At 43.9% G+C, this 27,701-nt stretch overlaps 2 protein-coding genes across 2 annotated transcripts in view; one reads left to right on the forward strand and one right to left on the reverse strand.

The window, feature by feature from the left end:
- The window catches only part of kat8 (K(lysine) acetyltransferase 8), a 5,608-nt gene extending 2,560 nt beyond the window's left edge, over window positions 1–3,048 (forward strand). Inside the window, exons 6-11 of the mRNA XM_005739899.1 lie at window positions 955–1,044; window positions 1,119–1,259; window positions 1,346–1,439; window positions 2,122–2,272; window positions 2,571–2,725; window positions 2,876–3,048. Coding sequence (XP_005739956.1) covers window positions 955–1,044; window positions 1,119–1,259; window positions 1,346–1,439; window positions 2,122–2,272; window positions 2,571–2,725; window positions 2,876–2,940 — 696 coding nt within the window. The 3' untranslated portion in view covers window positions 2,941–3,048. The remainder of the gene's footprint in view (window positions 1–954; window positions 1,045–1,118; window positions 1,260–1,345; window positions 1,440–2,121; window positions 2,273–2,570; window positions 2,726–2,875) is intronic.
- Window positions 3,049–5,122: 2,074 nt separating this feature from the next.
- Window positions 5,123–27,701, reverse strand: part of LOC102207615 (xylosyltransferase 1-like) — a 39,861-nt gene continuing 17,282 nt past the window's right edge. Inside the window, exons 5-11 of the mRNA XM_005739900.2 lie at window positions 22,069–22,149; window positions 21,161–21,377; window positions 20,645–20,821; window positions 14,832–15,100; window positions 10,563–10,758; window positions 8,997–9,333; window positions 5,123–7,329 (exon numbers count right to left, since the gene is read on the reverse strand). Coding sequence (XP_005739957.1) covers window positions 7,007–7,329; window positions 8,997–9,333; window positions 10,563–10,758; window positions 14,832–15,100; window positions 20,645–20,821; window positions 21,161–21,377; window positions 22,069–22,149 — 1,600 coding nt within the window. The 3' untranslated portion in view covers window positions 5,123–7,006. The remainder of the gene's footprint in view (window positions 7,330–8,996; window positions 9,334–10,562; window positions 10,759–14,831; window positions 15,101–20,644; window positions 20,822–21,160; window positions 21,378–22,068; window positions 22,150–27,701) is intronic.

Consider the following 27,701-nt stretch of genomic DNA (forward strand, 5'->3'; position numbering starts at 1 on the left):
GTTATCGGACGATAATGTCTTATATCGGGATATGAGGTTTTGGTCGTATCGCACAGCCCTACCTGGTGCCACAAAATAAGTAAAGTCATCCCCGCTCAGCAAAGCGAGAGGGGTGTGATGGTGCATCTCCACAAAAACCAAAAAAGCTTTGAAGTGATGCATCTTTGACTTTAGCGATCTGCTGTTAACAAACCAAAGCTGGGTGCTTCTCCGTATGCCAGCACGTATCTTTGTGTTCGGGTACATTAGACGTTAATTACTTGTGGATCTGTCCGGGTGTAATCCATGTTTTTCGTGACAGCAGCGTCCCGTCACTTCACCTGCACGGCAGCTGTCAGTAACGCCGTAGAGCCGCTGAGCACACAAAACTCACCACCATGAAACCACTAAATCGCTACCACTCACTGTCACCTGCTGCTGCACTGAGACAGAGGTCACGTTTAAAAGCGCTGCTTTAAATCCACACTTTTCCACCTCAGCCTTAATGTCTTGGATTGAAACGGTTAATCGCTAAGCCTCAAATCTGTTCTTTTGCTCAGAGCTTCGTGTTTTACTGGAATCTTTGAGGTTTAGAGCTCAACATGCACAACAACAAAAGACATGTTAAGAAGGAATACGTCAGAATCCTTCAATGGAAGAAATACGACACTCTGATGTTTCCGTCTTTGTTACCTGCCTCATTCATACATCCACAGCTTGTGTTTGCTACAGTTCAGCATGTTTAGATCTAATCTTTTAATGCTGTTCTACATAAACTGTCCTTATTAAATAAAAGTGTCAGACTTTGCTGTTTATCGAACCCACCAGTGTGAAAGTCTCTCGTGAAAGCTGCAGTTCAGGCGTAAAACAAATGAATATGTAATTTTATTCGTATGCATGTTTGTCCTCATTTTTAGTTTCACTCGTTAAATCAAACTGCAGTGTTTATTTGACCTTTGACCTTTTCCTCCTCAGTCACACTGTCAGTGGAGGCAGCCTCCAGGCAAAGAGATTTACAGGAGGAGCAACATATCTGTGTACGAGGTGGACGGGAGAGACCACAAGGTGAGCCCGGCTGAACACCGAGCTGCTAACGTGGGTCGGTGTTCCTGCTGCTGACTGTCGCTCTCTGTCTGCAGATCTACTGTCAGAATCTGTGTCTACTAGCCAAATTATTTCTCGACCACAAGACGCTTTATTTTGATGTGGAGCCCTTCATCTTCTACATCCTCACTGAGGTCAACAAACAGGGAGCGCACATCGTCGGCTACTTCTCCAAAGTAAGTCCTCAGCGCGCGGCTCAAAGGTCGTTTCCTCGTATTCATTTCAGACTGATCGTCACGACTTCTGTGGTTTTATTTTTCAGGAGAAAGAGTCTCCAGACGGGAATAACGTGGCCTGTATTCTCACGCTGCCGCCTTACCAGCGCAGAGGCTACGGGAAGTTCCTGATAGCTTTCAGTAAGTGACAGTGAATGAATGATGAGGGAGCGTCCTGGAATACCAGAGCCTGGAGTTTGTAATCAGAGCTTTTTAAAGATGTTTGCAGAAAAATGTTTTCAGGCGAAACAGGATTTCAAATGTTAAGTTGGGAGTTTCAGATGGACTCGAGATGACACAAATAAGTTGTTTCACATTTATAATAAAACCGAAAGGAAGTCAGTAAATCTGCAACTCCTGACCTCCACCAAAGAGCTGATGTGATTGGTTCAGCTTTCACATGGATGGATGAATGAATGTACATCAGACTGAGAAAAGATAAATTAGGAGTCACTGGTTCAATCTCACAATGGTATCACAAGCTGATCCAGGTGTCCTCCAGCCTGGTAACTTTCCAAGCTGTGTTTGTTTGGCATATCTGAATTTCTCTAAAATATCAGATTTTTGTCTCCTGTAGAGATATGCTTCGTGGATTGAGGCCCCAAGAGATCAAACACACTCCAACTTAAGAAAACACGAGCAAATAGAAAAACCCTGCAAAAGCACACAAAACACAACAGATGTTGAGTAAAATACAGTGGAGATGGGAATAGTGCAGCAGATGGATGGATGGCAGGGGTGTAGTCATGACACCAACAGAGCGAGTGACTGAAGGAGAGACGCTCGCTGGCAGCAGCTCTGATATCGTCCGTTTCTGCTGCAGGCTATGAGCTGTCTAAGCTGGAGAACACAGTGGGGTCTCCGGAGAAGCCGCTCTCTGATCTGGGGAAGCTTAGCTACCGAAGTTACTGGTCCTGGGTCCTGCTGGAGATCCTGAGGGACTTCAGAGGAACGCTGTCCATCAAAGACCTCAGGTAGACACGCAGACACGTGCAAAGCTGGACGATTCGGCTTTGCTTTTCCACTTGTTTTGTAGACGCTGTGAAGGTTAAGAACCAAAACGATTGTTTGGCAGCTCAGAGATGCACTCGGTGCGAAAGCTCTGCTGTTTTCATTTTTACAGCAGACAAACTTTTAGAAGTTTACGTGTTGATGTGAAACTTGGTACTCGACGAGTTTCTGATCAGAACTTTTAAAAACAAAACCTGGAATTAAAAAACAAACTCGCAGCCGTCTCTGATTTTAACCTTCGTGTCCGTCTGCGTCTCCCAGCCAGATGACCAGCATCACACAGAGTGACATCATCAGCACGCTGCAGTCGCTCAACATGGTGAAGTACTGGAAAGGTCAGCACGTCATCTGTGTGACGCCCAAACTGGTGGAGGAGCACCTGAAGAGCGCCCAGTACAAGAAACCACCAATCACAGGTACCTGCACAGATGTTCCAAAAATCTTCTCATCTTATTACAAACATGGCGTCAGGCTCTCAGATCTCGAGGATTCTCGTGTCGGGTTTTTACCCCGCAGCTGATTTGCTAACGTCAGGTGTGATTGTGTCTCTCTTGTCTCGCTCTCAGTGGACACGATGTGTTTAAAGTGGGCGCCTCCAAAAAACAAACAGGCCAAGCTGTCCAAGAAGTGAGGAACGGAGGCGCCGACGCGTGATCACCCGCCGGGCGCTCGTGTCACTACTGTACATAATTTTTAGTCTCTCCTGTCTGTATTTTTTTAAATAAATCTCTAAAATAAAGCTTCGTCTCCTGATCTGATTCCTACATACGTTAAACATCACTGAGGAAACGAAATATTTGCTGCAAGGATGAAATATTCCTTTAATTAGGAACAGAAGATGTTCACGAATAAAAACTCGTCCTAATTAAAAAAACCTTTGTGTCCTTTTTCAGTCACTTTCTCGCTCATCGGGAAACTAAACAGTGATCACACTTCACTCTGGTTTCCAATGTTTCATGTAGTCTCTTTACTTTGTTTAAAAAATACTTGAGGTTTTGTTCTTTCATAGGCTCAGAGGTTGGTTTCATGTCTGTATCAGGTGAACCATGGGATTGTTGGTAAAGTCGCCTGTTACCACTCTGATAAGAACCAGGCTCGGGACGGTTGGTTTGTGCTTCATCTGAAGTCTTTTTTCCACGTGCCCAGCTCCAATCAGCTGGTATTCCTCATGATGACATGCTGGAGGAGCAGCCATCAGGACTAATGAGTTACGCCTGAGCTCGGTGCTCAGGTACGTCCTGCTGATGTGCTGAAGAAAAGGGTATTTTCAGACAGGTGAGTTTTACCTGCTGTCTCAGCAACAGTTGGTTTAATGAATTAAGATTTTCTTAGTTTTATTTCTTGAGGCTTTCCTCCACTGCAGGCTGTAGCTGTAGCTTGTCAAACGGCCCTCAAAGCAGCAGAAGATTTAATTTGTGAGACGCAAACACGTCCAGCCAGCTGGTGTAATACCAGTATTGAACACAAGAGGGCGGCAGTGCTGTTAGTGACTTGCTTTTCTTTTTTCTTTTACTGTGTTTGGGATGTTCTGTTTTCAGCCGACGTCTGAATGGTTGGTGCAACATTTGTGACAAACTACAGGTGGGCGACGAAAAGACTGGACTGGAAGAATGAGCTATAACAAAAACACAAAAATATTCCCTCCTTTGGTGTTTTGATGGGACTTTGAAGAAGTTGCTCATTGTGAACAACTTAAAGTTTTATTTCTACAGCACACGCTTAAGAGATTAAATCGTTTATGTAAAATAGGAAATAAAAATGGTATTTATTAAAATTGTAAAAACTGCCTTGAAGCGTAAATGTGACTGAGATATAATCGGTGTCACGTGGTCCCGATCATCAGGCCTGTCCTTCCGGCTGTGTGTCATCGATCAGCTGTGGTGATGACGCCATCTCCTCTGGCTGTTCTTCATTCACTGCTGATTTGAAATCCTCAACATCTGTGCGCTATTTGACCCTCACCGAGGAGCTCATGTGATTGTTATTAACAGCATCACTCGAAGTTGTATTAAAAGTGCTTTAGTAGATACTTGGACCAAGGATGACAGGATCCAGGAGAGCTGATCCCACATTATTATTTTTTAAAGGATTTTTATTTTTTAGACAAACTGACAAAATACAAATAAGGAAACTGTTTGATCAGGATCAGCACTTCCTTCCGGATCCTGAGAAATCAGGTCATCTCTGGCGGGGAGAGGATTTTTATCTTGGCTTCTAGCACAGCAGTAATAGTATCAGTGGTGGTGAATTTGAGGAGGCTGATGAAGTGTCGTACCTGGAAGAGGAATTGTAGTTCTGATTGTCGGCCGAGTTCAGAGGCAGACAATCTGCCCTGCCTCCACAGGGCAACGCAGATCTGCAAGTGTTTTCAATCAGCAAGCCTCAAATCCTGATTTTACTGAAGATCCATTCAAGGCCATTATGTTCAACTGAGACTAGATTGGAAAAAAAATAGTTAAAATAAAACTAGTCTGTAAAATTGAAACAATTCTTGTGACTTAAACTATTAAAACAAACAAAAAACAAAACACAGTAAATATCGTTAGTTTTCATATGTTTGATAAAGTTATTACAATGTTTCTGATGAGGCGTTGATGGATGTGTGACTCTGGATGTAAACAGACAAAACGTAAGTTTTTATTGTAACAGCTGATTCTCCTAAACCTGGTGTGTGACACACGCCCTCCACACATTATTAAAAAAACTATAAAACAAAACTGAATTAAAAAGCAAAAGAAAATGACAAACATTAGTAAACAAAGCTGCAGCGACTCTGGGCCACATGAACGTATGACACGAGCTCAGACACAAACTAAAGGGAGATTGTTTTTATTTTTTAGAAATTGTACTTTAAAGCCACCAAGATCGTTTGTAAGGCATTCACAACAAATCTTTGTCTTTAATTTTTCAGTTTTTAGACATTACAGATGCTTTCAGGAGGGTTTCCTAAAGACAGGAGAACAGCTAAGGCACAGCAGCACAGCTCCCAGCGAGAGACGACGACAAAGAGGAGACGGAGGAACGGGCTGGTCGGACACGTGGACGGCGCCGCGGCGAAGCGCAGCGGGACGCCCTCGGCTGGGACCGTCCTCCAGAGTCAGAACATCTCAGGAACGTTTTCACACAACGCCACCACTTCTGCCACCGTCACAGTCCAAACATCTGCATCTTAATACTCATTAACTTAAAAACTGTACATCATCTGTCAGGTTTTTACAAAACACAGCTTTACGTAGACTCGCTCGATATATGAAAAATACACACCGGATGTAAAAATGGCTCTGAATCGGTTTGAGTTTGAATAGAAAAAAAATAAATGAGTTGAATTTGGTATTAAACTGCAGAGGTTTTAAATTCAACTCATTATGGCCGCTTAATGTAACCGTAAATAAATGTAACCCTCACAGACCTGCGTGGAACCGACACGTTCGTGCTCCACACGCTCAGACTCTTAGAACTCCTTCAGAGCTGCTGGGCTCCAGCTTTGGTCCCATTTATGTAAAAACAAACAAAAGAAAAAGTTTTGAATAAATTAATCGGGTAGCCGTTTGTACAGCAGAAAGTTTGTCGCTTTGTAACGTGTGCAGATTAAAGGAAAGAGGACGCGGACATCTCACTTCAAGTCTGAGGGATTCAGACACGGCACAGAAAGAAAACACACAGAGTCCGAACAACTTAAGAAAACTCATTAAATATATTCTGTCCATAAATGATCACTTTAAAAGATTAATCATAATTTCCCCTGATACCCAACTGGCTCTGTGAGAAGATCTGTGGTTGCTGAGAACTGATTTCAGGCTCATTATCTCTGGAAAGCTGGTTAAAGGCAAAATCATCGATACGGTCGCTGCGGTGGGATTTGCATCTACAGCTGCTTCTGTGGATGGTTCATACAGACACGGCATTGATGTAAAAAAGAACATTTTTACAGTTAAATGTCAGCAGTTATTAGTTAAATATTTCTAGATTTTACTTAAACCGATTTTCCTTTTTAAATAAGAAAAAACAGAAATGTTTCCAGCTCAACAGGACATTAAAAACAAGCTTTCAGAAATCACATACTGTGCTTTAAAGTGGGCTGTTCTGCTCCCTTCCAGCTCTATTTTTATTCTTGGACTCCATCAGAGTAGCTTTGCATGATTCAGTGTTCAAAATAATCTGTTTATCTCACAGGCTTTGTGCACATCCTTTCTCGCTGACGTCAGAGCCAAAAGGAAAAAAAAACCTGTGACACAGTTTAAATCAGATTTTGTTTTTTAAGAGGCTGATTTTGGGTTTTAAACTAGTAGCATAAAAAAAATCTCATTCTGAGGCTTGGTTCAGGTTTACGTTGGAGATTTTAAATAATGGGCCTAAAGAACGAGCAACCACGTCTGTTCTCAGCATGTGACCCTAAACTCAGGGAGACACTCGTACAACAAGAGGTATAAAGTTCTGCGAACACTCTTAACACACTTTCACTCACTCGAGCACGCACAGCTTTGTAGTCCTAAATAAAAGTGAGAGCAGACCGAATGAGGACTGAAGGAGAAGATTTTCCTCAGTGTCTCTTCCCACTGTTCCCTCTGATGCTCCATCTGTCCTCTCTGTTCACGCCCACAGACTTTAAATAAATAAATACTGGACACAAACGGGACGTCAGCCCCGTGTTTTCCTTCATTTTCCCTCGCCTCATCCTCCCCCAGTCCGTCCGCCTGCTACCTTATCCGCCCGTCCTCTCTGGGCAGGCTCAGTTCGGATTTTGGATCGGGGCTGGCGGAGCTCCACGCGGTGAGACGGCAGCGCTGCATGACCGGACAGGCGCTGGGGCCCATCGAGCAGACGTCTGAGGCGGACCAGTAGCCCTCCAGTAGCCCGTCCAGCCAGCGACGCAACGGCGCCCCCGTCAGACTGGCGTTGGCCTCGGCCTCCTCGACAGCGCCCAGGCTCACCGGCAGCTGCAGGACCGGGTTGAGGCCGTGGAAGCTCTGCTCCATGTAGGAGTTCTTGGCTGGTCCGCCGTGCAGCCGCAGAGCGTCCTCTGGAGTCCAACAGCAGAAGGACAAAGAAAGTCTGAGTTAAACTGGGACCTGAGCTGCCACAAAAAGTAACATCGTCTACGTAAGACGCAGCTAAGAAATAAGGAAACAAATCAAATGTAACAACAGTAAGCACAGAAAATGTTTATCCAAACAAAGACGCACATTTCATTTGGTTTTCAGGTTTCTTTGGTTCCCCGCGGCCCAAAGACTGTATATAAAAGTTGGAAGCAAGAGTAGGATCTGAGTGAGAAACTAACGGCTGCTGCACACGAGGTTCGCGTTCTGTAAGCTTCTGCTTCACGTCATGGAAAGGGTCAGTCTCGCAACCAAGAGTCGCCCCCTGCTGGTCATGACAGGGAATGCTGGTTTCACTACAGAACAAGTAGCCATTCAGTATCAGAGTTATAACAGCTTTCTATCTTTTGCACATTTTTCTGAATTTTAAAGGTTGTTTTTTTTAGTCGTTATTGCTTAAAAATGTTTTTAAGTTTCACAGTAAGTCTTCATCTTTTTAATTACTGCAACATGAGGCATATTTCAAGAGTAAAATTTAAGGAGCTTACAATTCGAAGAGCCACTTTTTGAAGCCTGCTGACCCGCAGTCCTGTGCATGTGCAGCAAAGCCTCAGACGGGCTGTGCAGACAGATCTGACCAAATCCAAACCACTCAACATTTTCAGTTTATCATTAATTATAAAAACCATGCTAGGAGTGGACATTTCAAACAAAAATGCTGCAAACTTTACTGCGAACTGTTTAACTTTTTAATAAAGTGCTTAAATGTAATTAATGATTATTGGTGGAATAGTTCATTAGCGAGAAGCTTGAGGAGTCTTCTCTAAATTAATTGGAGGCCAATGCTGTTATTTTAAAGTACAGCCACCAGTTACAGATGCCTGTGCAACAACAGTCCGATCGGATCACGTCACGCACCACCTGCACTTCATAGCAGCGCCCTGTAAAACCTCGGTGTCTATTCGTGCACCGAGCTTTACTTAGTCCTGCAGTTATCCCCTGGATACCCACACATGGCCCGAGGAGGTCAAACAAACCGAGCGTTAACCCGGGGCAGGCTAATTCGGACAGAGGTGACCCCGTGTGGGCGCAAGAGGGCGATTGGATACGCCACTATAAATATATGTTTGCATGGTGCTGACAGCTGTGACAGGAGGGCCTCTGCTCTGTGTAATTTAAGTACTGGCTATTATCTGCTATTGACATGAACAAGTATGAAGATCCTGCATATAGTTAACACTCGTTTCCAGGAGAGTTTCTGCAGGCCGACACTTCGTGCCAGGGTTAAGCCCAACCTGTTATTAAATGTGCTTTATAAATAAATGAAATGAAATAACTCGCTGTGCATGTAAGTGAAATGAATCCAGTGGATAAAAGTACTCTGATTACTAAGAACACGTCTTCTTTTAACCACCAATGAATTTCTACTAAAGTATGAGGCTGTAAACTTGGTTTAGCCAAAACAGATGAGAAAACTTGCAATGATGTGTAAAAGTCCAAGTCTGACTCACAAGAACAACACAGAGACTTCCCATCTCAGGGAGGTTTTAAACCTGCACTCTTTCTTTACAGGTAGAGCTGCCTTGGTCCTGTATATTTCCTGGAAACCCTGCACTCGTGCTTCTAAGCAGGATGAGGTCCGATCACCCACCTTGCTGTATCGGCCTTTGCCTGTGAAACTCCAGAGGAGCCACGATGAAGCTGGTCTGGCCCAGCGGGCTCCAGTGGTGCAGCACCCTCAGTGTCCACATGCCGGGCCTCAGCGGGGAGGTGAGAGGCGGACGGTAGTGTGTGACCTCAGCGGTGGCGTCCACCAGGATGTCGTAGGTGGCGGCGATGACGTTGGTGGGGTCGACCCAGACAATCGTAGCCGTCAGGTTGCTCTGGCTCCGGCTCCAGCGCTGCACGGCCACCGGCTCGTCCTCTGGCCCCAGGAGACGCCCCCAGTTCCTGAAGAGACGCTCCTTAGGATCCCAGTCGGTCCCCACCTGAACAGCAGAAAGGTCAGAGACGACTCTTAAAGCTGTCTATACGAATGCGCTGCAGCTCGACAGAGTTTAGACATCGGTTAGAGAAAGGTGCACGTGAGACGCGTTTACTGATAGGAGCCTACCAGCTGTTCTCCAGGCTCGATTCCTCCAACTCTCTCCTCTCTGGCATCAACAAAAAGTCACTCTCTCACCTCTCACCTTTTATTGTTATTGTTAAGCACTTTGTGCAGCATAGACTGTTGGAAATGTGCTATATAAATAAATTTGACCTTGACCTTGACCAGTTAGGCCAGAATGCACCAACTCAGCTTCTTTACTGGTTTTAGTACTAGTTCAGGCCGGTTTTGGCTTCCTGTATATTTTTAGAGTTCACTTTAATATTTTACTGATCACTTTTAAAGCATGTCGTGTCTGGCCCCAAGCTACACCGCAGAAGTGTGGACTCCTGGGCCTCAGAGCTTCAGGCTGGTCCCTCGTGGCTGATCCGATCTAAAGCTGGCTGGTTTTGCCACCAGGGCCCCGGCTTTGAGCCGACCCGGCCGATGAGGTCGAGCTCGCACAATCAGTGACCTCCTTCTATCCAAGAACTCGTTTTTATAGACTTTACGTCACACTGTTACACGTGATGTCGCTTCCTTCTGGCTCTTGTCTTGTGACAAAGGAAAACTTTACAAAGTATTCCGACTGGTTTCTCCTGAAACTGGCTGAAAATGTGTGAAAGCTGCTCTAGAATGCGTCACTGCAGGGGGCTGATCTGTTAGCGTTCACTGTTGGCTTTAATTAACCTGTTCTAGCCGGTCATAAAACCACAACTTAACATTTCTGCAGCAGAAATATTGAACTGTGAGTCCCAGCGTGGTACAACCGTCACAGTCACATCGGCCGTGTGTGGGATGCTCTTGTTCACGTCTCTGCTGTCTTTCGTTTCTCTGTAATCCTGTGAGATTGGAGATTCACTCTAAATTTTTGTATTTTCACCTACATGTTTTTCTATTTACCTGCTTTCTAATTTTTGAATATTTGCTTTTAGTCCTTGTTTTTACTTCCCTGCAGGGATCAATCATTTCTTAGACTTCAAAACATTAAAGCATCCTGGGACATTTTTGTAACTGAGAATATATTAAGGCATGTAAACTGAGGTAATAATAAACCCAAAACGGTGACTGCAGAACGATGTCCAGGTTTATGTTTAGTTAAGAGAGCCCTCATAAAGACACAAGTCTGACCTGGATGTGTTGGAGCCTGTTAGCGGCATGTGGAGAGCTGGTCAGGGTGAAGTGGTCTTTGGCGGCTACCCAGGTCTCCAGGGTCTCCAACTGGTTAGAGGCTTGGTTGGTAGCCACATGATGGACCAGGTAGCCCTGGTACTGGTCGGACAGGAAGTAAAGGTGCACAGACACTGGGTGACTCACGCCGACGTACCTGAGAAAGGAGAGAAAAAAAAGAAAAAGCATATTTAAATCACATATACAATAAAGTAGATACAACTTCCTCCTCTGACTGGTCCCAGCAGATGGCTGCCCCTCTCTGAGCCTGGTTTCTTCCTGTTAAAACAGAGTTTTTCCTTCCCACTTTCACCAAGTGGATCAAAGCGTCCTCACCTTACACTATGAAGCACCTTGAGGCAACAGTTTTTGTGATTTGGCGCCATATAAATAAAACTATTGAATACACATCTTTATTTTACCCGTGTGTGGATGACTTTGATGCTTTGGGGTCCTTAGGGACTAGTAAGGCGCTATACAAATACAGGCCATTTACCAGAGAACACATGATGCTTTGGACAGGAAGTGCAGTTTGTTGCAATGTATCAAACTGCAGTTCCTCTAACGTCCACTAGAGGCAGTCTCAAAGCGAGTCGGTTTAAAATACCCAACTTTACAGATAAGATGTTTACAGACTAACACAAAAATGTTTGTTAATTTAATCAATTAAATAAAATGATTTTTTTAAGGATCTCACTAAGTCGACCGTCAGGTGGATGGCACAAGTAACTGTAGCTGTGAAGCTTCACCTCACTGGAGTCCCTGAATTGGACCTCTGGAGTATTTGGAGCATTTGTAATACAATCATCTGACCAATAATTTTCCTGCTGTGCAGTTAATTGTACTGACATGCCACCCAAGAAGTCTGGGCTCCAGTTTTGATGTGTGAAATTCTAGGATTTTAATTGGATGTTATTCAGCACTAATTAGCAGGTATCGTGTCTGCCCACATAGTCTATGAATGCAGTTTGCTAACCAAGCCGGCTAATTATCTGGCACTCCACCCGCTCGTCTACATATGGTAATTTCTGTCTGTGAAAAAAGCCAGCAGGGCTGAAGCTGGGCCTTCAAAATGTAACCATCCTGCTCTCGACAGCCGTCTTTGATGTACAGTCTATGTTAATCCTACGTTTTCCCATTAACTACAGAATGGATCAAATGAACATTTGATTCAAACATTATTTATCCATAAAAATTCATCTTAATGAGTCTGGTGATCATCTGACATTTCATGTGCAGGAAAACCCGTGACGTTTCCACAGATGGTCTGTGTTCAGTGCAAACGATGGATACAGGAAACGCTTTAAGCATTACTGTACAGCAGGGTGGGCAACTCCAGGCCTCGAGGGCCGGTGTCCTGCAGGTTTTAGATCTCACCCTGGGTCAACACACTGAATCAAATGATTAGTTCATTCCCAGGCCTCTGGAGAACTTCGAGACATGTTGAGGAGGTCATTTTAGCCATTTAAATCAGCTGTGCTGGATCAAGGACACATCTAAACCTGCAGGACACCGGCCCTCGAGGCCTGGAGTTCCCTGCTTTGCACTGTAACGTCACAGGCAGCTGCTGGATTATGGCTCCAAATTACTCAGTTTTTTCCAAAAATATTTTTAAAAACTTAAACCTACATTCTCCTAAAAAAAAACCCCAAAAAAACTCCTCCTGTTTTATTTTTTTCATTAATTTTTTTCCAAGTATTGTTGGACTGGTAGAAATTCAGACTCCCTAGGAATGATGCTGACGCTCAGGTTCGCTGCCTGATTGGCTGTCGTTAGTCACATGTCCCCATTCGCAGAAGACAACGGAAACATCAGCTGTGACTGTCTGTGGTTAATTCAACATGGTAGTAAATTACAGGTAATGCTGACCTTGTTGTCTTTGAGATGCCCCAGGATGTGACTGCTCTCCACAGTAATGCCAATCATTTGGATGCAGCCTCAATTACAACATTCAGAGCTTCTGATAATTAGATTTTAAGGCTTACAGAGTCTGTTATCTCCCTTTCTGCAGCCTTTTCTGCATTTTCTTCTGTTGTGTACACACTGTTGCAGTAGTGCTCGTATATATAATAAACTCAGGCTTTAAACTCTGTAAATGCTCAAATTCAGACAGTTTTCTGCTCTTTAATCTTTATGTAAAAGAGTCCTTAACATGTTCATTTTTCTGCTCTGATTGTGAGCTGCACTTCCCCCCCATCCTGCTACGATTCTGACTTTCTGCTCTGAAGGGGAAGCCAATCCCATTAAAGACAACTCGAAGAAGAAGGGCGCTGAGACAGACAGAGGATGGACCGGCCAGCGTTTACTGACACAGATTAGGATTATTTTGACTCATGCAAAGGTACTTTGCTCCAAATGTGAAACCAGCTCTTTGAAGAATGACATCAGGTCGGCTATCATTCATTTCCTGATGAATGGCTTCACCTTATTATCAAAATCGTCTTTCAGGTGTTTATGTCTGTGTCTCCTTTTCCATTCGGACGGGCAGGCGAATGTTTTTCCTGGAAAACACTTTTTCTTAACGTGACAGCTCGAATCCCTGAATCTCTACAGAGGATGTGGAGAATCTCCAAGGACCTGTTAAACCAACTAAAGCACCACTGTGAAGGGAAGCGTGTCTGCCTGCTTTCAAATGCATCTATGTTACTGCAGACATGGTTTTAGAGGTCTCCGACTGAAATCACAGGTTGAAGGAAACAGACTGGCCCTTTCTAACCACCCCCTACTTCCCCTTGCACACACACACACACACACACACTCCCATAATGCTGCCCCCACCCATGCCAGCCACCAGTCCCCACCCAAGCTCCAGCAACAAGTACCTCCTTGTACCTACTGTGGGTCTGTGAGAGAGACGGAGCTGGAAAAATCTAGCCTGTGCAGAAACTGAAGCCTGATTGTACAAAGGAACAAGCTCGCCTTATCTTCATATTTAATTTGGACTGCACAAACACCAGCGGTGGCAAGTTTGGCGGAAAGACATTTCATCTGCTAGTCCTCCCCTTTCCCCTGAGAAGACGACTGCACAGTTTCTTTCTCTGCAAAAAGCACGATTTACTGGCACGGCCAATAATAACAGTGACTGATGGAAACTGATGAGGTGATACCTGCACCTCTGCTCCAGCCTCTGACCCTAACCCTGCTCAAACACTGAGCTGGACCTGATGAGACGAATGCTTCAAACCAACAACAGCTTCATCTTCACTTTACAGTTTCAAAGTTGTTGGAGTTCAAACCTGAAGGCTCTGCAAACACTGCACTGCATGGCCGATCACGTAGATAATAAATGAGAACGGTGGAAAAAAGGGATCCTGAGACACGATTACGCCTGTAGATGGATGCTCCCCCATGCAACACCCTGTGCTATTCCCAGCCTGATTGCCCCTGATAAAGCCGAGGTCTTTATCTCGTTTCCTGCCTGCAGGTGAGGAGCTGAGCTCGAAAAATAACCTGAGCAAAACAACCCAAATTCCCTCTTTACAAACCAAAAAGAGGCTGTTTGGCTGACGTGTTTAGACTCTTTATGTAGGCCAAGTTTTCAGTATGATTTTAATTAAAGCTTGCACAGCACTATTTGATTAATATAGAGAAAGCAGGAAAGCTGAGCAACATAACTCATTTTCACACATCCTTTCCAGCCTGAGCTTCTGTAAACATCATCTGACAGAGGTGTGAGAGAACGTAATGCCTGATGCAGATGGATCACACGATCATACGTTAGCCGGCTGGAACCCGTCAGTGACGTCAGACTGGGCCAGTGTGCGAACACCGCAGCTCACAGTCGGGCACATTTACTGCTACTGAGTGGGCATTATTCCTGCAAGCTCCATGCATGCAGACCCCTCAACGAAACCACACGGAGCGGTTCCAGTATCGAGTGGCTCTGAAGTGGATCGATTCCTGCTGTGTGGCGTTTGTGGAAAATATCCTCACAGAAGTGTCCATGTGTGAAACGGTGACAGTCAATAATCTGAGCTGTGAGAATCATTTTTCTGCTAATCCGAAAATGTTTTTCTGTTGCTGCCGTGAAGCACAACACTTCCTGTTTGTTTACCCTGAAGTTACACGTCATGATTCGATGCACTCTGAACGTTTATGCTCCATTTGTGGTTATTGGTGTTAACAAAAGAGCCTTTGGATGCTTCTGGGACAATTCTGAACCCCAGTGCATACATGCACATGCACGGCTGGGATTTCCGTGTGGTTGGAGCCCAGCACCCTTGTTTGTACCTGCAGCTGTTGTCGCTGGGATGTCCCTGGAGCGAGCTGGCAGCGCGGGACAGTCCCATACGAGCAAAGGCGTGGTAGTGGGTGAGCGCAGAGTCCGACAGGCCTGCGGGTCCGTCTGTCTCTGCTTCGTAGATGTTCTCCCAGTAGGCCTGCAGACCCGGTGTTCCCGAGGCGAGAGCTCCGAACAGGTAGGCGTCCAGCTGGCTGATGATCTCCTGACTGACGCTGGCCTCAAACTTTCGGGCGAAGAAGGTGGGTCTGGACGCTTGCTGCGGTCAGGAGAGACAAGACGAGGAGGGATGAAGATATGTGCACAATAAAAGGCAGTTTGATGGTCACAAAGAAGATATTTTTCTTTTTCCACTGACTCACTGGTTGAAATGAGTCCAAACACAAGGAATACAATCCCATGGTGCCTTGCTGTCACAAACAGGTTTATTCATGCTGTTTACGTCCAGCATACCTGCAGGATCACTGATGTTTACCAAGAAACACATGAAGCTCAGCAGCCTCAGTCACTGCTTTCTGCAGCTGTGGTGCAGTGAGATGAACGTTGTAATGAAATGAGTCAGTTTCCCAACAGCTCCAACACTGAAGCCTTTACTTTACCCGCGTTAACTTCACAGCTACCTCTGCTTTTGACCATTAATTCAATGTTTAGCCTCTTTTATAATGTCTCCACTGCACTGTAAGCCATTCATCCATCAACATCACTCACAGATAACAATTTCAACCACTTAGCTTCACTTTCAGCGATTTAACTCACTGCCACATTAAACTATTTACGTTTGACGATGCACATTTAAACCTTTTACCCTTTACTTTCTGCTGTTTCACCCATTTACAATTATAAGCATGGAAGATTTATCACTAAAGCATTAGAAATAAACCAAATAATGTCCTTGTTTCTTGTAACAATGTCAACCATTTATCCTTTTAAGTATTTTAACAATTTATCCGTTAAAGTTTATGCTTCTATTCACATATTTAGTTTTCACTTGTTTTTAGTCACATGACAACATGTCCAGATGTTTTAGCTCTGGAATTTCTATACGGATAAATAGAAATTAAAATGTAAACAAACATCAACTCATCACCACCGAGCTCATACTGATGATCACGGTTTCAGTCAGAAACCCCCAGCATGCAGCTTCACACGTTAAAAACTGTCATTGCAGTAAAAGACTCAGCATCACACACATTTTTTTAAACGCGCACTGAGGGAAAAACATATTTCGCATCATTTTATTCTCAGTGGAAGGACGGCCCGGCACCTCCCCGGGAACACATTAGTCCATGTGAAAACCCTCTGAGTCAGCACATTCCCAGACAGCTTACCCCGGCCTACACCTGATTCTAACCTAAAACCAAGTCTGGAAACCAAAAGCAGCATTTTGAAGGTCTGCCATATGATGTTCTCACTCCCAGGCTCCAAACTCAAACCACTCCCAACAGACAAGTCTGACATCATGCTGGGATCTCAAAGGAGACGTGAACGGCTCCTTCTTTCCTAAAATAGCTGTGATGGGAAAAAAGACACGAAAATGATCAAATCAGACGGTAGTAATAAAAGTACCGAGCGAACATTCGCATTGACAACTTTATGAGGTCGCCACCTGGACTGGTTTCCAGTAAAAAGGTGAATCATGTCAAATATTAACTGGTGAAATTTCTCGTCTCATGAATGTAATTTTTATGCCACAGCAGAGAAACAGCTGCTGTAATAATCTGTATTATGGTTCAGCTCATAAAGGAATAAACATTTAAAACATTTTGAGGTTTGTGATGATAGGACGGCATCACATCTGGTTTGAGCTCTGCTGGTTTCAGCAGAGTCAAATCAGATCTTCAGGTCCTGCGAGGGCTATCGATTCATGCAGGTCACAAAAGTCTGGAGTTTAGGAGCTCTTTCATAAAGGTGTGCAGTGTATGACCTGCACTGATACACTGGATCCTTATTATTGAGAATTCAAAGAGCTCTTGGTTTAGCTGCCGATCATAAAAAGCAGAAGTGCTCAGAACATGTGGGACAGAAGTGACGAAGAGGCTGAGAGCGAGAAGAAGAACTGCAGGAAAGAAGGGCGTGGCTATATGATGTCACCAGGAGGGTGTGACCTCACCACGCCAACTCGGTGGGCTCCGGCAGCACCGGCGAGCCAGGAAACCCCAGACTAATGAGAAGGCCTGAGCAGCCTGCAGCTTTGTTCCTCTGAGAAGTTATTCTGGGCGATTTGTAGCTAAACAACAGTGGAAACCACTAGTTACAGAGTCCGGGAGCCTTTTTGTTTCATCCATCATCAGATCAGAGGGAATCATATAAATCTACCTTAACTGCAAGCTCTCCGCTGTGCCCACAAAGGTCAGACAAGACTGTGATGCTGGAGCTTTATTTAGCCCAGATATATCATCTTTAACCCTTTTATCCTTCAGGTTATTCCAGCAGAGCCGTATTCCTTCATTATTCCCATTACTGATTATTGTTGGCAGCAGTTTGTCCAACAGAAACCAAACTAAGCCTTCAAACTCCCAACCTGACATTTAAAGTAACAAATAAAGCCCAACATACTCAAGCTTCCCATCAGAGGAACCTAATGAAACCACAGTGTTCACATTTCAGACGCCGGCACCAGTGAAGTCTTTGCTCGTCACGTACTTTGGTCAGTTACAAGTCTGCACATTATCTGTGAAATGTTTCCAACTGATTTAAAGAAGTCAACAACTAAACGAGCAGTAACTGATGCTGTATATGTAAACAGTTTGCTACAAATGACTGATTTTTCAGTGCATTTTATTATTTTTTATTGGGGCCTAGTCTAAAAACTAAAGCGTATGTACATACATGTCCTGTGACCCTTATATCCAGGACTCTGAGCTGCTTTTCCAACTGGCAAACCCGACATTATAATAATGACAACCTTGAGAAACCTCAGCAGTGAGTTTTGGGGAGCTACCGAGCTCTAAAAATATTTTTGCCATAAGTGCAGAGCCGTTTCCAGGATCAGCTCTCCTTATAGAAGCCATCAGCAGCCCCACCACAGGCGCTGTCCTCAGGTCTGTTGTTACAGCGAGCTGAGGCCCGCCTGCTGGAAGTAAAAGCAGCACTGCTAATTTGTGAATGCGAAGCTATTCTGATCTCTGGTGACCTCAGGAGGAAAAGAAGGCGGAGCTTCTGAGACATGATACGGCCACAAATTCACCAGATTTCATATGAGTAAATCTCAAGTGTGGATTTATCCAGACTTCTTGTGTTCTCACACCACCAATCATAACTGTGACAGGATCTTCTCACAGCCGCTCATAATGGCCGAGACTCTGTTTTTAGCCAGAGGTGGAAAAAGCTGCATCAGTACAACAGATCTGACTTTAGGTCGGGAACAGCAGGAAAACAGGAGGCTGGGTGGGTTCCAAAGCAGCTTGCAGCTGCATGCACGCTAAACTGCAAACAGTGAGCTTCACTCGTCACTGGTCTGCGATGTAAGTTTGGTAAATATTAGGAGCAAAAGTTGCCTCTATCAGGGAACTACTGTTGAAGGGATTTGGTTCGTTGTTACGAATTTTTGAAGGACGAATTATTTGTTCACATCAGATCGGGTCTCTCTTTTCTGCAGGCATCCTCTTCACTTCTGAATCTGATTTTTCAAATTCAGTTCAATCTTTAACTGTTAACAGATTTCTCTGTAGGGCTTCCCAAGGTTTTTCTTTCGGGGTTTTAGGGGACAGTACACATTAATCAAGAGACATTAAAGAAAATGCTAATGTTTTAGCAGCTAATTCATACCCACAGAGTCGACCTAAAATTCACAAGTTATTTAAAACAAACAAACAAAAACAGCCACACAAACAGTCCCTCAGTTTCCCACCAAAATGTAATCTACAATAAGACGTCAGAATAAACTTTTCTGGAATTCAAATCAGTTTTTGTGTAGTTCTGCTAAAAAAACAAACAAAAACCCCACAAATGTCACTGGTGTTGCTGTGCTGCTTGTGTGATTACTGCCTGTATACAGGAAACCTGGAAATTCACAATTTGTACTTCTTATTCCTCAAAGCAAATGTTTTTAATGCGTTTGTGGTTATATAAGATTTAAACGTTAACTCATATGAATCATTTTACTAAAAATATATACATGTTCATATGTCACGTTTCAGTCCGAGTCTCTGATTGGTTAGTTGTGTCCCATGTGATGGAGGAAGCTCTTTGGTTAAGATTTTAAGAGGTTTAAGAGGTTTTGCTGACTAACCACAACCCCTGAACGCTCAAACAAGAAACTGTCCAGAACATTAAACAGTTAGCGGCGATAATGTTTAAGTCACTTACAGATAGGGCTGCCACGATTAGTCGTCTAGTCACGATTACGTCGACTATCAAAATTGTCGACGATTGATTTAATAGTCGACGCGTCGTTTGAAGCTTTGTAAGATCCCAAAAGACGAAGTAGGATTTAAGAGTGTAATAACACACTGAGACAGAAGATGGCAGCACTACATGTACAAGGATGTCAGCTGCCGTTAAACCCCGAAGAAGAAGAAGAAGCTGTGTCCCAGAATTCATAGCGCGGCCCAGCTCAGCTTCCAACAATGGCGGCAGCTAGTTAGTTGTAATATTACTCTTATTATTCTTTCTGGGTCACAAAATAAACGTTTAACACATTTTCAGGCGAGAATGTAGCTGTGTAAACCTCAAATATCTGCTCAGTTTATCAAGACACCGCATATTTTCAAAAGCGCTCCGACGTTTTCGGAGACGTCTGTTACCCACTAGCTCGATAGCTAGCCGGGGGCTAGGCTAACTAGAGCCGTGAGAACACCGGACTCCCGGCAGATCATTTTCAAACCCACCGCCGTCTTTCGTTACTCAGGTTAAACATGATATATGAGTCACTTAGATAACTTAAAATATTATTGTTTGGCTTTTTTTGTATTTTATTTGTTCCTGAGTAAATCGGTTTGGCTGAGATTAAAGTTATAGTTTTTACACAGCTGAATAAGCTGACAGCTGATTATCAGAAGTGTGAGATGCTGGAGAATATACTCCGGTGTCCTGTTATATTTTAGAAAGCAAGGAGTTTATTAAACTTCACCAAAACAATCTGCAAATTTCATTAAAATTTAATAAACTATCATCTTGTCTTTATATTTAGTTAGCACAGACCTTACACACTTAAAGCTGTAAGCTAATGATAGTTATATAAGAGCAGATGCTGCTGGTGCAATAAGCTGTACGTTTTACGTCCAATGGATGATGATCTGATTAGTCGACTAATCACAAAAATAATCGGTGACTAGTCGACTATCAAAATAATCATTTGTGGCAGCCCTACTTACAGACTAATGTTAATGATATTATTGATGCTTCAGGAATCATTAAAGTTGTATTAATGTGTGAAGATGTAATGCAATGACTTATTTTCTGCAGTAACAACAGTTTACAGAGAAAATCCCAGCAGGGAACCAGGCAATGCTAACGTCCAGGTTAGCTTACAAAAGACATCTGTGCACATCATCCTGACAGAAACAAGTCCAGCTGTGTGCAGCTGGTTCAGGCTGAGCTAATTCTACTGGACCATCATGTTTCATGGACACAGTCAGCAACTCATTAAAGTCAGACTCAAGTGTTTGCTGGGATGTGAGCCGGTGTTACAGGACAACTCACTCCAAACACAAACCTGCGTTCACTCGTGTCTGTGCTGGTTTTACACGTAAGTGACAAGTCTCCACGTATTTTTTTGAACTTATGCAAGTTTTATGCTGGGCCCTGATTGGCTCTAAGCCAGCTGTGATGTCACATGATGCTGCACAGTGTGGCGTCCTACCTGGAAGCGCGGCAGATCTGAGGGCTTGAAGTCGTTGGGCGAGCAGCCGCACCAGTCCACGATGTGCTTGTACTGGCACTTACATCCCAGTTTGCGGTTCCAGTTGGTGAGCCTCAGGTTGTTGTCCACCATGGTCTCGCAGTGGGCGCTGTTCTCCAGCACGGTGTGGAAAAAGGACTGGAGGAGGGAGAGGTACGTGTATCAGTCATAATCGTTTGGCTGTTTTATGCATTTAATGCAGAAAAAAACCAAAATCTCATTTTGCTTTTTGACTTATCAAATATATAAAAAGATTGTGATGATAAAGAGACTCGTGAAAAATTAGAAGTGTTTCAGGTTTTTCAAATATTCCTAAAGTGAAATAAAACTGAAATATTGCCTCATTTTAAGAGAACAGACTTGGAGGATGTCCCGGGATCGTTTCTGCTGGAATACTTTTTTCTTGTTAAAATGACAGACTCTGCATCGGCGTGGCGTGTCTGAAGAGTTCTATACATGTGTGTGCGTGTGCGTTACCTCGGCGGGCAGCAGCGTGTAGGCGTAGAAACGCTTCATGCTGCCGACCAGCTCGTCCCTGGAGTTGACCACATAATCCACAAAGCGCCTGTTGAGCAGGAACCAATCAGAGCCTCCATCCACAGAAATGCCCTCTGGGATCTTTCGATCTCCAAGACGCCACATGTGGGTGTCGCACTCGTAGAAGAGACGGTCCAGGCCCTGTTTACGGATGAAACTGAGAGGACGCTTACGATTATTCAGCCTGAAGCGTGTTGTAATGAGGCCCTAATAATGACACCTTTTAACCTTTAATGTTATTTATTTTACTTAATGCATAGTAGACCAGTTTTTATTGATCTATTATTGATTAATTGATCAGTCTATTCTCTGTCTGAAATCCCGTTTCAGCTCCCATCAGCTATTCTGTGATTCAAAGGCTGGAGGATGAGGGGCACAGCCAGTGCTAACCCTAACAGAGTGCGGTGTTTAGCCCACATGTTGTATTTATGTCTGTTTTAATATGATATTTCATATCAGCATCTGACACTGCGACACACACAGGCTTATGTAAAGAACCTGAAAGCGAGCAGTGTTTCCTTCACACAGATTTCCTTTCTGTGAATCCAGCCAAAGATGTTTCAGTGGAACTGCGCTGGCCCCTCGAGGGCTTTCCAGGAACCGAGCTTTGGTTAACTTGGATATAATTTTGGGATCATTTTCTCGAAGCGCAGGAGCATTTCCAAGTATCTCCCCCCTTTATGCTCACAAACGCCGAGAGCTTCAAATCGTTGTTCCATGAATCCACGATTAAGGTTCAGCAGCTCGGCCCGCAGCCCAACGTTACGCTGAGTTATTGTGCAGCTTGTTTTTCACTTCATTGCACTGTTTTAATAAAGGCCCGTGGGGCACGCAGCGGACTCTCTTACCGTGCGTTGTCTCTGCCGTGAGATTTGATGAAGTTCATGCTGCGGTATTTGGACAGGAAAGCCACCAGCTGCTCGTTGGTCCTGAGGAGAGACGACAGCTGTGAATCATCAGATCAGACTCCATCTGACCGGGAGGTGTGGGTCACAGAAACAAACACACCCGGCCCCATGCTGCGAACGCTGCTGTGACTTATGTGTTTGGACCTGAGTATCAACAGTTTCAGTCTGTTTATGTCTAGAAGACGAGCAGTTTGACAGCAACAAGGTTTATAATGTTCATGTTGTGGTGTCACCATGAGCTTCAGTGCTGCTGTTCAGAACGTAGTATTAGGACAACTACGCAGAGAAGATGTTCACATTTCCACTCAGAATGATTGTGAGTCTTATTGAGGCGCCATCATCAGGTCAGAGCTGTAAAATGAAACGTCTGCTGGTTTTTAATCCCTGTTGTTAGCAAACAGTTTAACAAATCTCGGCTAAACGCAGAGCTCTGATCTCAACATCGTGCAAGTTAGTCTGCCGTGATGAAAGGGGAACAGGAAAATATATCAGATATACAAAAACCTAAAACCAAACCCGGATTAAACTAGTCTAACGTGAGTCTGAAGCACGTCAGCTGGAGCTTCATCCAAAACAGAGTCTAGGTGTTTGTTTTTACAGTTACAGTAAAAGCTGGCGTGTGAAAAGTTACCGTAATCAACTAAAATAATATAAAAGCGATCAGAAACAACAGCGTGCTCTCACAAAGATAAAAGACGGTTCATTTTGTCAAGTGTTACTCTTTAAAATTACTCTAAATATCCTCCGTTAGAAAATGAAAACACTTTTAAACAGCAGCAGTCCTAATCCAGGCTCACCAGGTGTAATAATAACAGCCCACCTGTCATGTGACCCCAACTTTAAACTATTCATAGGACTATTTTTGAAAGCATCCAGACTTCAGCTGCTCATATCACCAAATCAGACGACACTGAAACAACACTGCAAGAAGTTTTCATTCTTCTATTTCATCCATCGAGCAAATTTTTATCTTCTAGAGCTGATTTATTGTGTTTTCTCATCTACTCTCTACTCTGTTGCATTTAGTAACTGTTTATTTGGCTTTGTTGCACTTTTTGACCCATTTTACTTTATAGTTCTATATTCAGCCTTTACATGGTGTTCGATTGTTTTTTATTTAGATTTTTACTGACTGCGATCATGTATTTCATTTTACTTTATTTTTCTATTTAATTCTTTTGTGTGATTTTTACCTCATTAGAGTTATTTTGTCATAATGAGCTGTTCTACTTCCCAACTTTCCTGTTGGGGATTAAAATAAAAATAAGTATGTTATTTTATTTCAGTCTCCCATTATGTAATAATTCATTCATATCTGATCCTGACATGATGTCATGAGCCTTTGGCCTCCTGAAGAACAAAAACAACACCAAACCAAACATTTAGGTGTCTGATGAGGACTTTAATTCCTTCGACGGCCGTACGTCTAAGCAGGATGCTGTTGCTGATGCAGGATGCGGCTCTTGTTGTAAACTGTGCAAAAACAATCTTCCATTTAGGGGAATCGAGGTGATGCTGCGTGGCTGTTTTTTGGGACAGCTGCCCCAGTTTGTTTACTTCCTCTTCCAGGCGAGGGGAAGCGTCTCGGCTTCAGCGCGAGGCCTGAAGCTGAGACGCTCACACCGACTCTCCCAGCATGCACAGCGTGAGCCTGGTGTCGGCCCGAGCTGCAGACAGGACAGCAGACGCACAGATCGCTTTGATTACAGCTGATTACAGTCGTTAAGACGAACCGCAGGCGTGCATGTGTGCATTTGTGGCCGTGTTTTGTTGCTGCTGTGCAGAGGCACAGCAATCTATAGCTGGTCGTATATCACCAAAGATTTCTCACATGTACAGATTATATTTACAGATGTGTTAGCTGAGGAATAATTTCACTTTCTGACAGCTGGTGGTCGTTAAGTGACGTTTAGCTAAGAAACAAACAAACCTGGAAACAGGCGTGGACGCACGGAAGCAGAACTTGTATCTTGGGGCTGCTGTGAATTCGGATGCTTTGACATCTGTTAGGGCTGAAACGGTTTTGTTCCCTTCGTGTTGAGACGCATGAACTCGTGTTTCTTTGCTGACTCACTGTTTATATGCACCGACCTTTTTTTCTAAATAATGTGACCTTAACTATAAATAAATCATTTTAGGAGGAAACTCAACAACAACAGAAGAGTTTCATGTTCTCGTCTTATTGTTTTCTTTCATTTGTTTCTTAAATGTATGAACGACACATTTGTAACATAAACAGCTGGAAAATCATCAGTTTGTATTTAGCTCCTAATCTGAGCTGATCAGTTACTGGGTTGGTACATCTGTCAAACTGGCCTGCAGTGGTGAGTACATGGACAAAACACTGAAATCATCTTTTTCTCTTATTTTGTCCAAGAACAAAGATAAAAACATGATCCCACAGAGCAGTGCTGTGTCTCTTCCTTCGGTGAGGCCGCTGGCCCACAGCTGGCCCACAGCTGGCCCCAATTATTCATGGAAACATACCTTTATCTTTTTAAAAAACAAGAACCTGTTTGTCGCAATCTCCATGCAAACACTACAGCTTGTTTTAAAAAACATCTGATTAGGTTTTTGCCTGCAGATAGACGGGCCGTCCATGACTCCCTGCAGTGTGCCAACGTTCAACACACACGTGCAAAGACAGCGTGACGGCGAAAGCTGAAAGAACTGCATACATTAAGTTTATTTCACCTTCCTGCTCAGCTGGATGAGGGCGTTCCCCTCTCTGCTAAATCGGATTTTTCCACAGCCTCTGTTGTTTAGCCGTCATCTCGTTGTCAGAACAATAGTGTCTTATTCTGCCAGTGTTCATCAGGACCAGCGATCAATAAACTCATTCCCTACTTATCCACATCTCCCAAAACCTTTCCTCACCCCTGCTCCAGACTCTGGACACTTCATGGCACCACAAACTCCACAGTGGATCTTAAGACTGACGAGAAAACAGGTCTCGAATCTGCTAATCTCTGACCTTTCTGATGGTTTTATGGTCTCAATCTCCAGTTTCAGGTCTGATTAAATTCAAAATGATGTCATCTTTATGAATTATGATCCACATTAGGGTGCAAGAATCAGATGATGCTTGTGGGCGGGTCTACTTATGACAGACATGTTGCAAACATCCAAGCATGTTGCACAAACACTCTGCTTACGAGGGGCAGCCAATCAGAAGGTGGTGTGCTTTAAGTGGGAGGGGCTAGAAGATGAGTTGAGGAGCTGCACAAAGAACCGTTAGAAGATAAACGAGGAGCTGCGACTCATTCAAAGCACCTCTCGTAGAGTCCAAGAATAATTTAATAGTGTGACGGGTTCACTTTGAGCTCCTCTCTGTCTCGATTAACTGAACGTCCTCCTCACAGAGCGGACTTCCTGACGCGCCCTCCTGCTGTGCTCATGCACATTTCCGTCTGCTGCTTTAACAGTTTACGAGAAAACTGCAGAGACTGATCTGCAGTCTTACTGTTTAGCCATTTGGAAGAAACGTTTGAATGTTTAAGTGAAGAAAGAGAAAGCTGTGTGACCCCCTCTCCACAGAGAGCCGCCATCGCTCATGACGTCACAGCGATCGATGGATGCTGTGGTGCTAACGCTGCAGCTGTGTTATGGATTTTAGCCAGAAGCATGTTCAAACCATCGCTGTTATGGAGGACAGCAGGCCGGTGCTCGTGAGCTCACGAGGACAGAACGATGGGAAAGAAAAAAGACTGAAAGATGAACACGTGTCATCAGTCTGGAGCTCTCCACAGAAACTGCTTCGTTCAGATGAACGCTGGCTTTAAACAGTCAGCATTACAACTCCAGGTCTGATTTGGAGAAGTAAATAAATTTGATTGCATCTGTGAGGCTTTTAGCTCTCGGTCCAGACTCCAGGGTGTGGAAATCTGAAAACACCACTTTGCTGTTTCACTGTGTACAAAGTAAACAATGACCTCAGCTGCTCAGCCGTCCACCAGTAAAGTTTAAACAACCTTCAGTCACCTTTAACTTTCCATTTAAAAGCTAATACCAGAGTAGCCTCAGGCCTTTCAGGGTGACAGCTCTCTCTTTGCTTTTCCACGTACAGTTTGTTTATGTTTGGATTTCTGCTGTGTGTGACTTAATTAGTTCATGTATAGTTTATATTTCTATTAAAACAGCAAACTAACCGCTGCAGGTAATACAACAAATGACTTACATCCTGAGAGGAAAGCAGGACGGAAACTTTCATGGATTTTATCAAAGAAAATGATCGATGCATTACAAACGCTGTGTCTTCTTCCCTCACAGAGAAGAATGTCATTAGCAAGGGCCGCAGCCACATGCTAATGACATGTTGGTGTGCCGCGAGCGTGCACGCCATCGTGCTATTTGCCTGCACTGTTGTGCTCATGTTGTGGACCGTGGCCGGTCACTGCTCAGAGCCAATCTGTTTTCACAGATTATAAAAGCGGGAAAATGAATAAAAGCTCACTTGAATGTGAAGACTGTGATTCTTATTTTGTCTCTTTCTGTTAACGACCAAAGGACAGATTATCTTTAAATAAACGTTAAAGAAAATTTGGTTTCTCTCTTTTTCAGACTATTATCTGTACACCATAGATATGGTCCTGTGGGACAATTCCACCAGAGCGGCAGATCCTGAAAGACTCAGACCAGCCACGCCACATCAAAGTAGACGTGGAAACTACCTGCGTTTCTGTGTCTACATCACTAAATGAGTTTCGGTCATGCAGCTGAACAAGTGTACCTAATAACTTGGCTTTTATATTTATATACACGTACAAATACTGTTATGCTGTTTGATGCCGTTTTTATTCTTCTCGATATATACGGTAGTGTCATAGAGAGGCGTTATAGGTCTCAGGAACAGAAGCTCCACCCACCTGCTGCGCCGACCCTCTGTTTATGAGGGGCAACCAATAAGAAGAAAGCTATGGTATGCCTCTGTCACACAGGCACATACAAAATGCCTGTGGATGCGATGGATGGAGCTAAAACCAATTAGAACAACTGTGTGATGTAGCTCTGAATGCCAAAACATTAAGAACAGGCTTGAGTGGAAATGTGAGCTCTGAGATTCGTCTGCTTCCAGGGTTGAACTCTGGTTTAAAACTTTAAGTCATTCATAAATATTTACAAGAAATAAGAATGTGGATCAGATAAACGCTTACTCAGAAAGAGCACAAAGACACGGGCTATTGATTCGTCTGCATGCATACTTTTCTCTTAAGATTTGCACCTAATTTTGGACTCTGTGGAAATTGATTAGGTCACAATGAAACCTGATAAACTTAAACCAATATCCTGGCTGAGGTGCATTAAAGTGCAGTAGAGCTGATTCCTTTCACACGTCACCCATCTGTGACCCTCTGACATCCCCCAAAGCCAGCTCACACCTGCTCCTAAATTGCTAGAAGACCTGCCTGAGGCGTTTACTCAGGAAGGCGAGAAGCAGCTGGATCTCATCTTGCTTCACATCCCTGCACCAGTTCAAACACACCGATGAGCCAAAACATATCCTCCACCGGCCTCTTTATGTAACCTCGTTACTGCTTCACATAATTCAGGACTTCTGCTGATCACTGCCGATC

Source organism: Pundamilia nyererei, unplaced genomic scaffold (assembly GCF_000239375.1).
Source record: "Pundamilia nyererei isolate P.nyererei 1_Seehausen unplaced genomic scaffold, PunNye1.0 scaffold00095, whole genome shotgun sequence".
NCBI lineage: Eukaryota > Metazoa > Chordata > Actinopteri > Cichliformes > Cichlidae > Pundamilia > Pundamilia nyererei.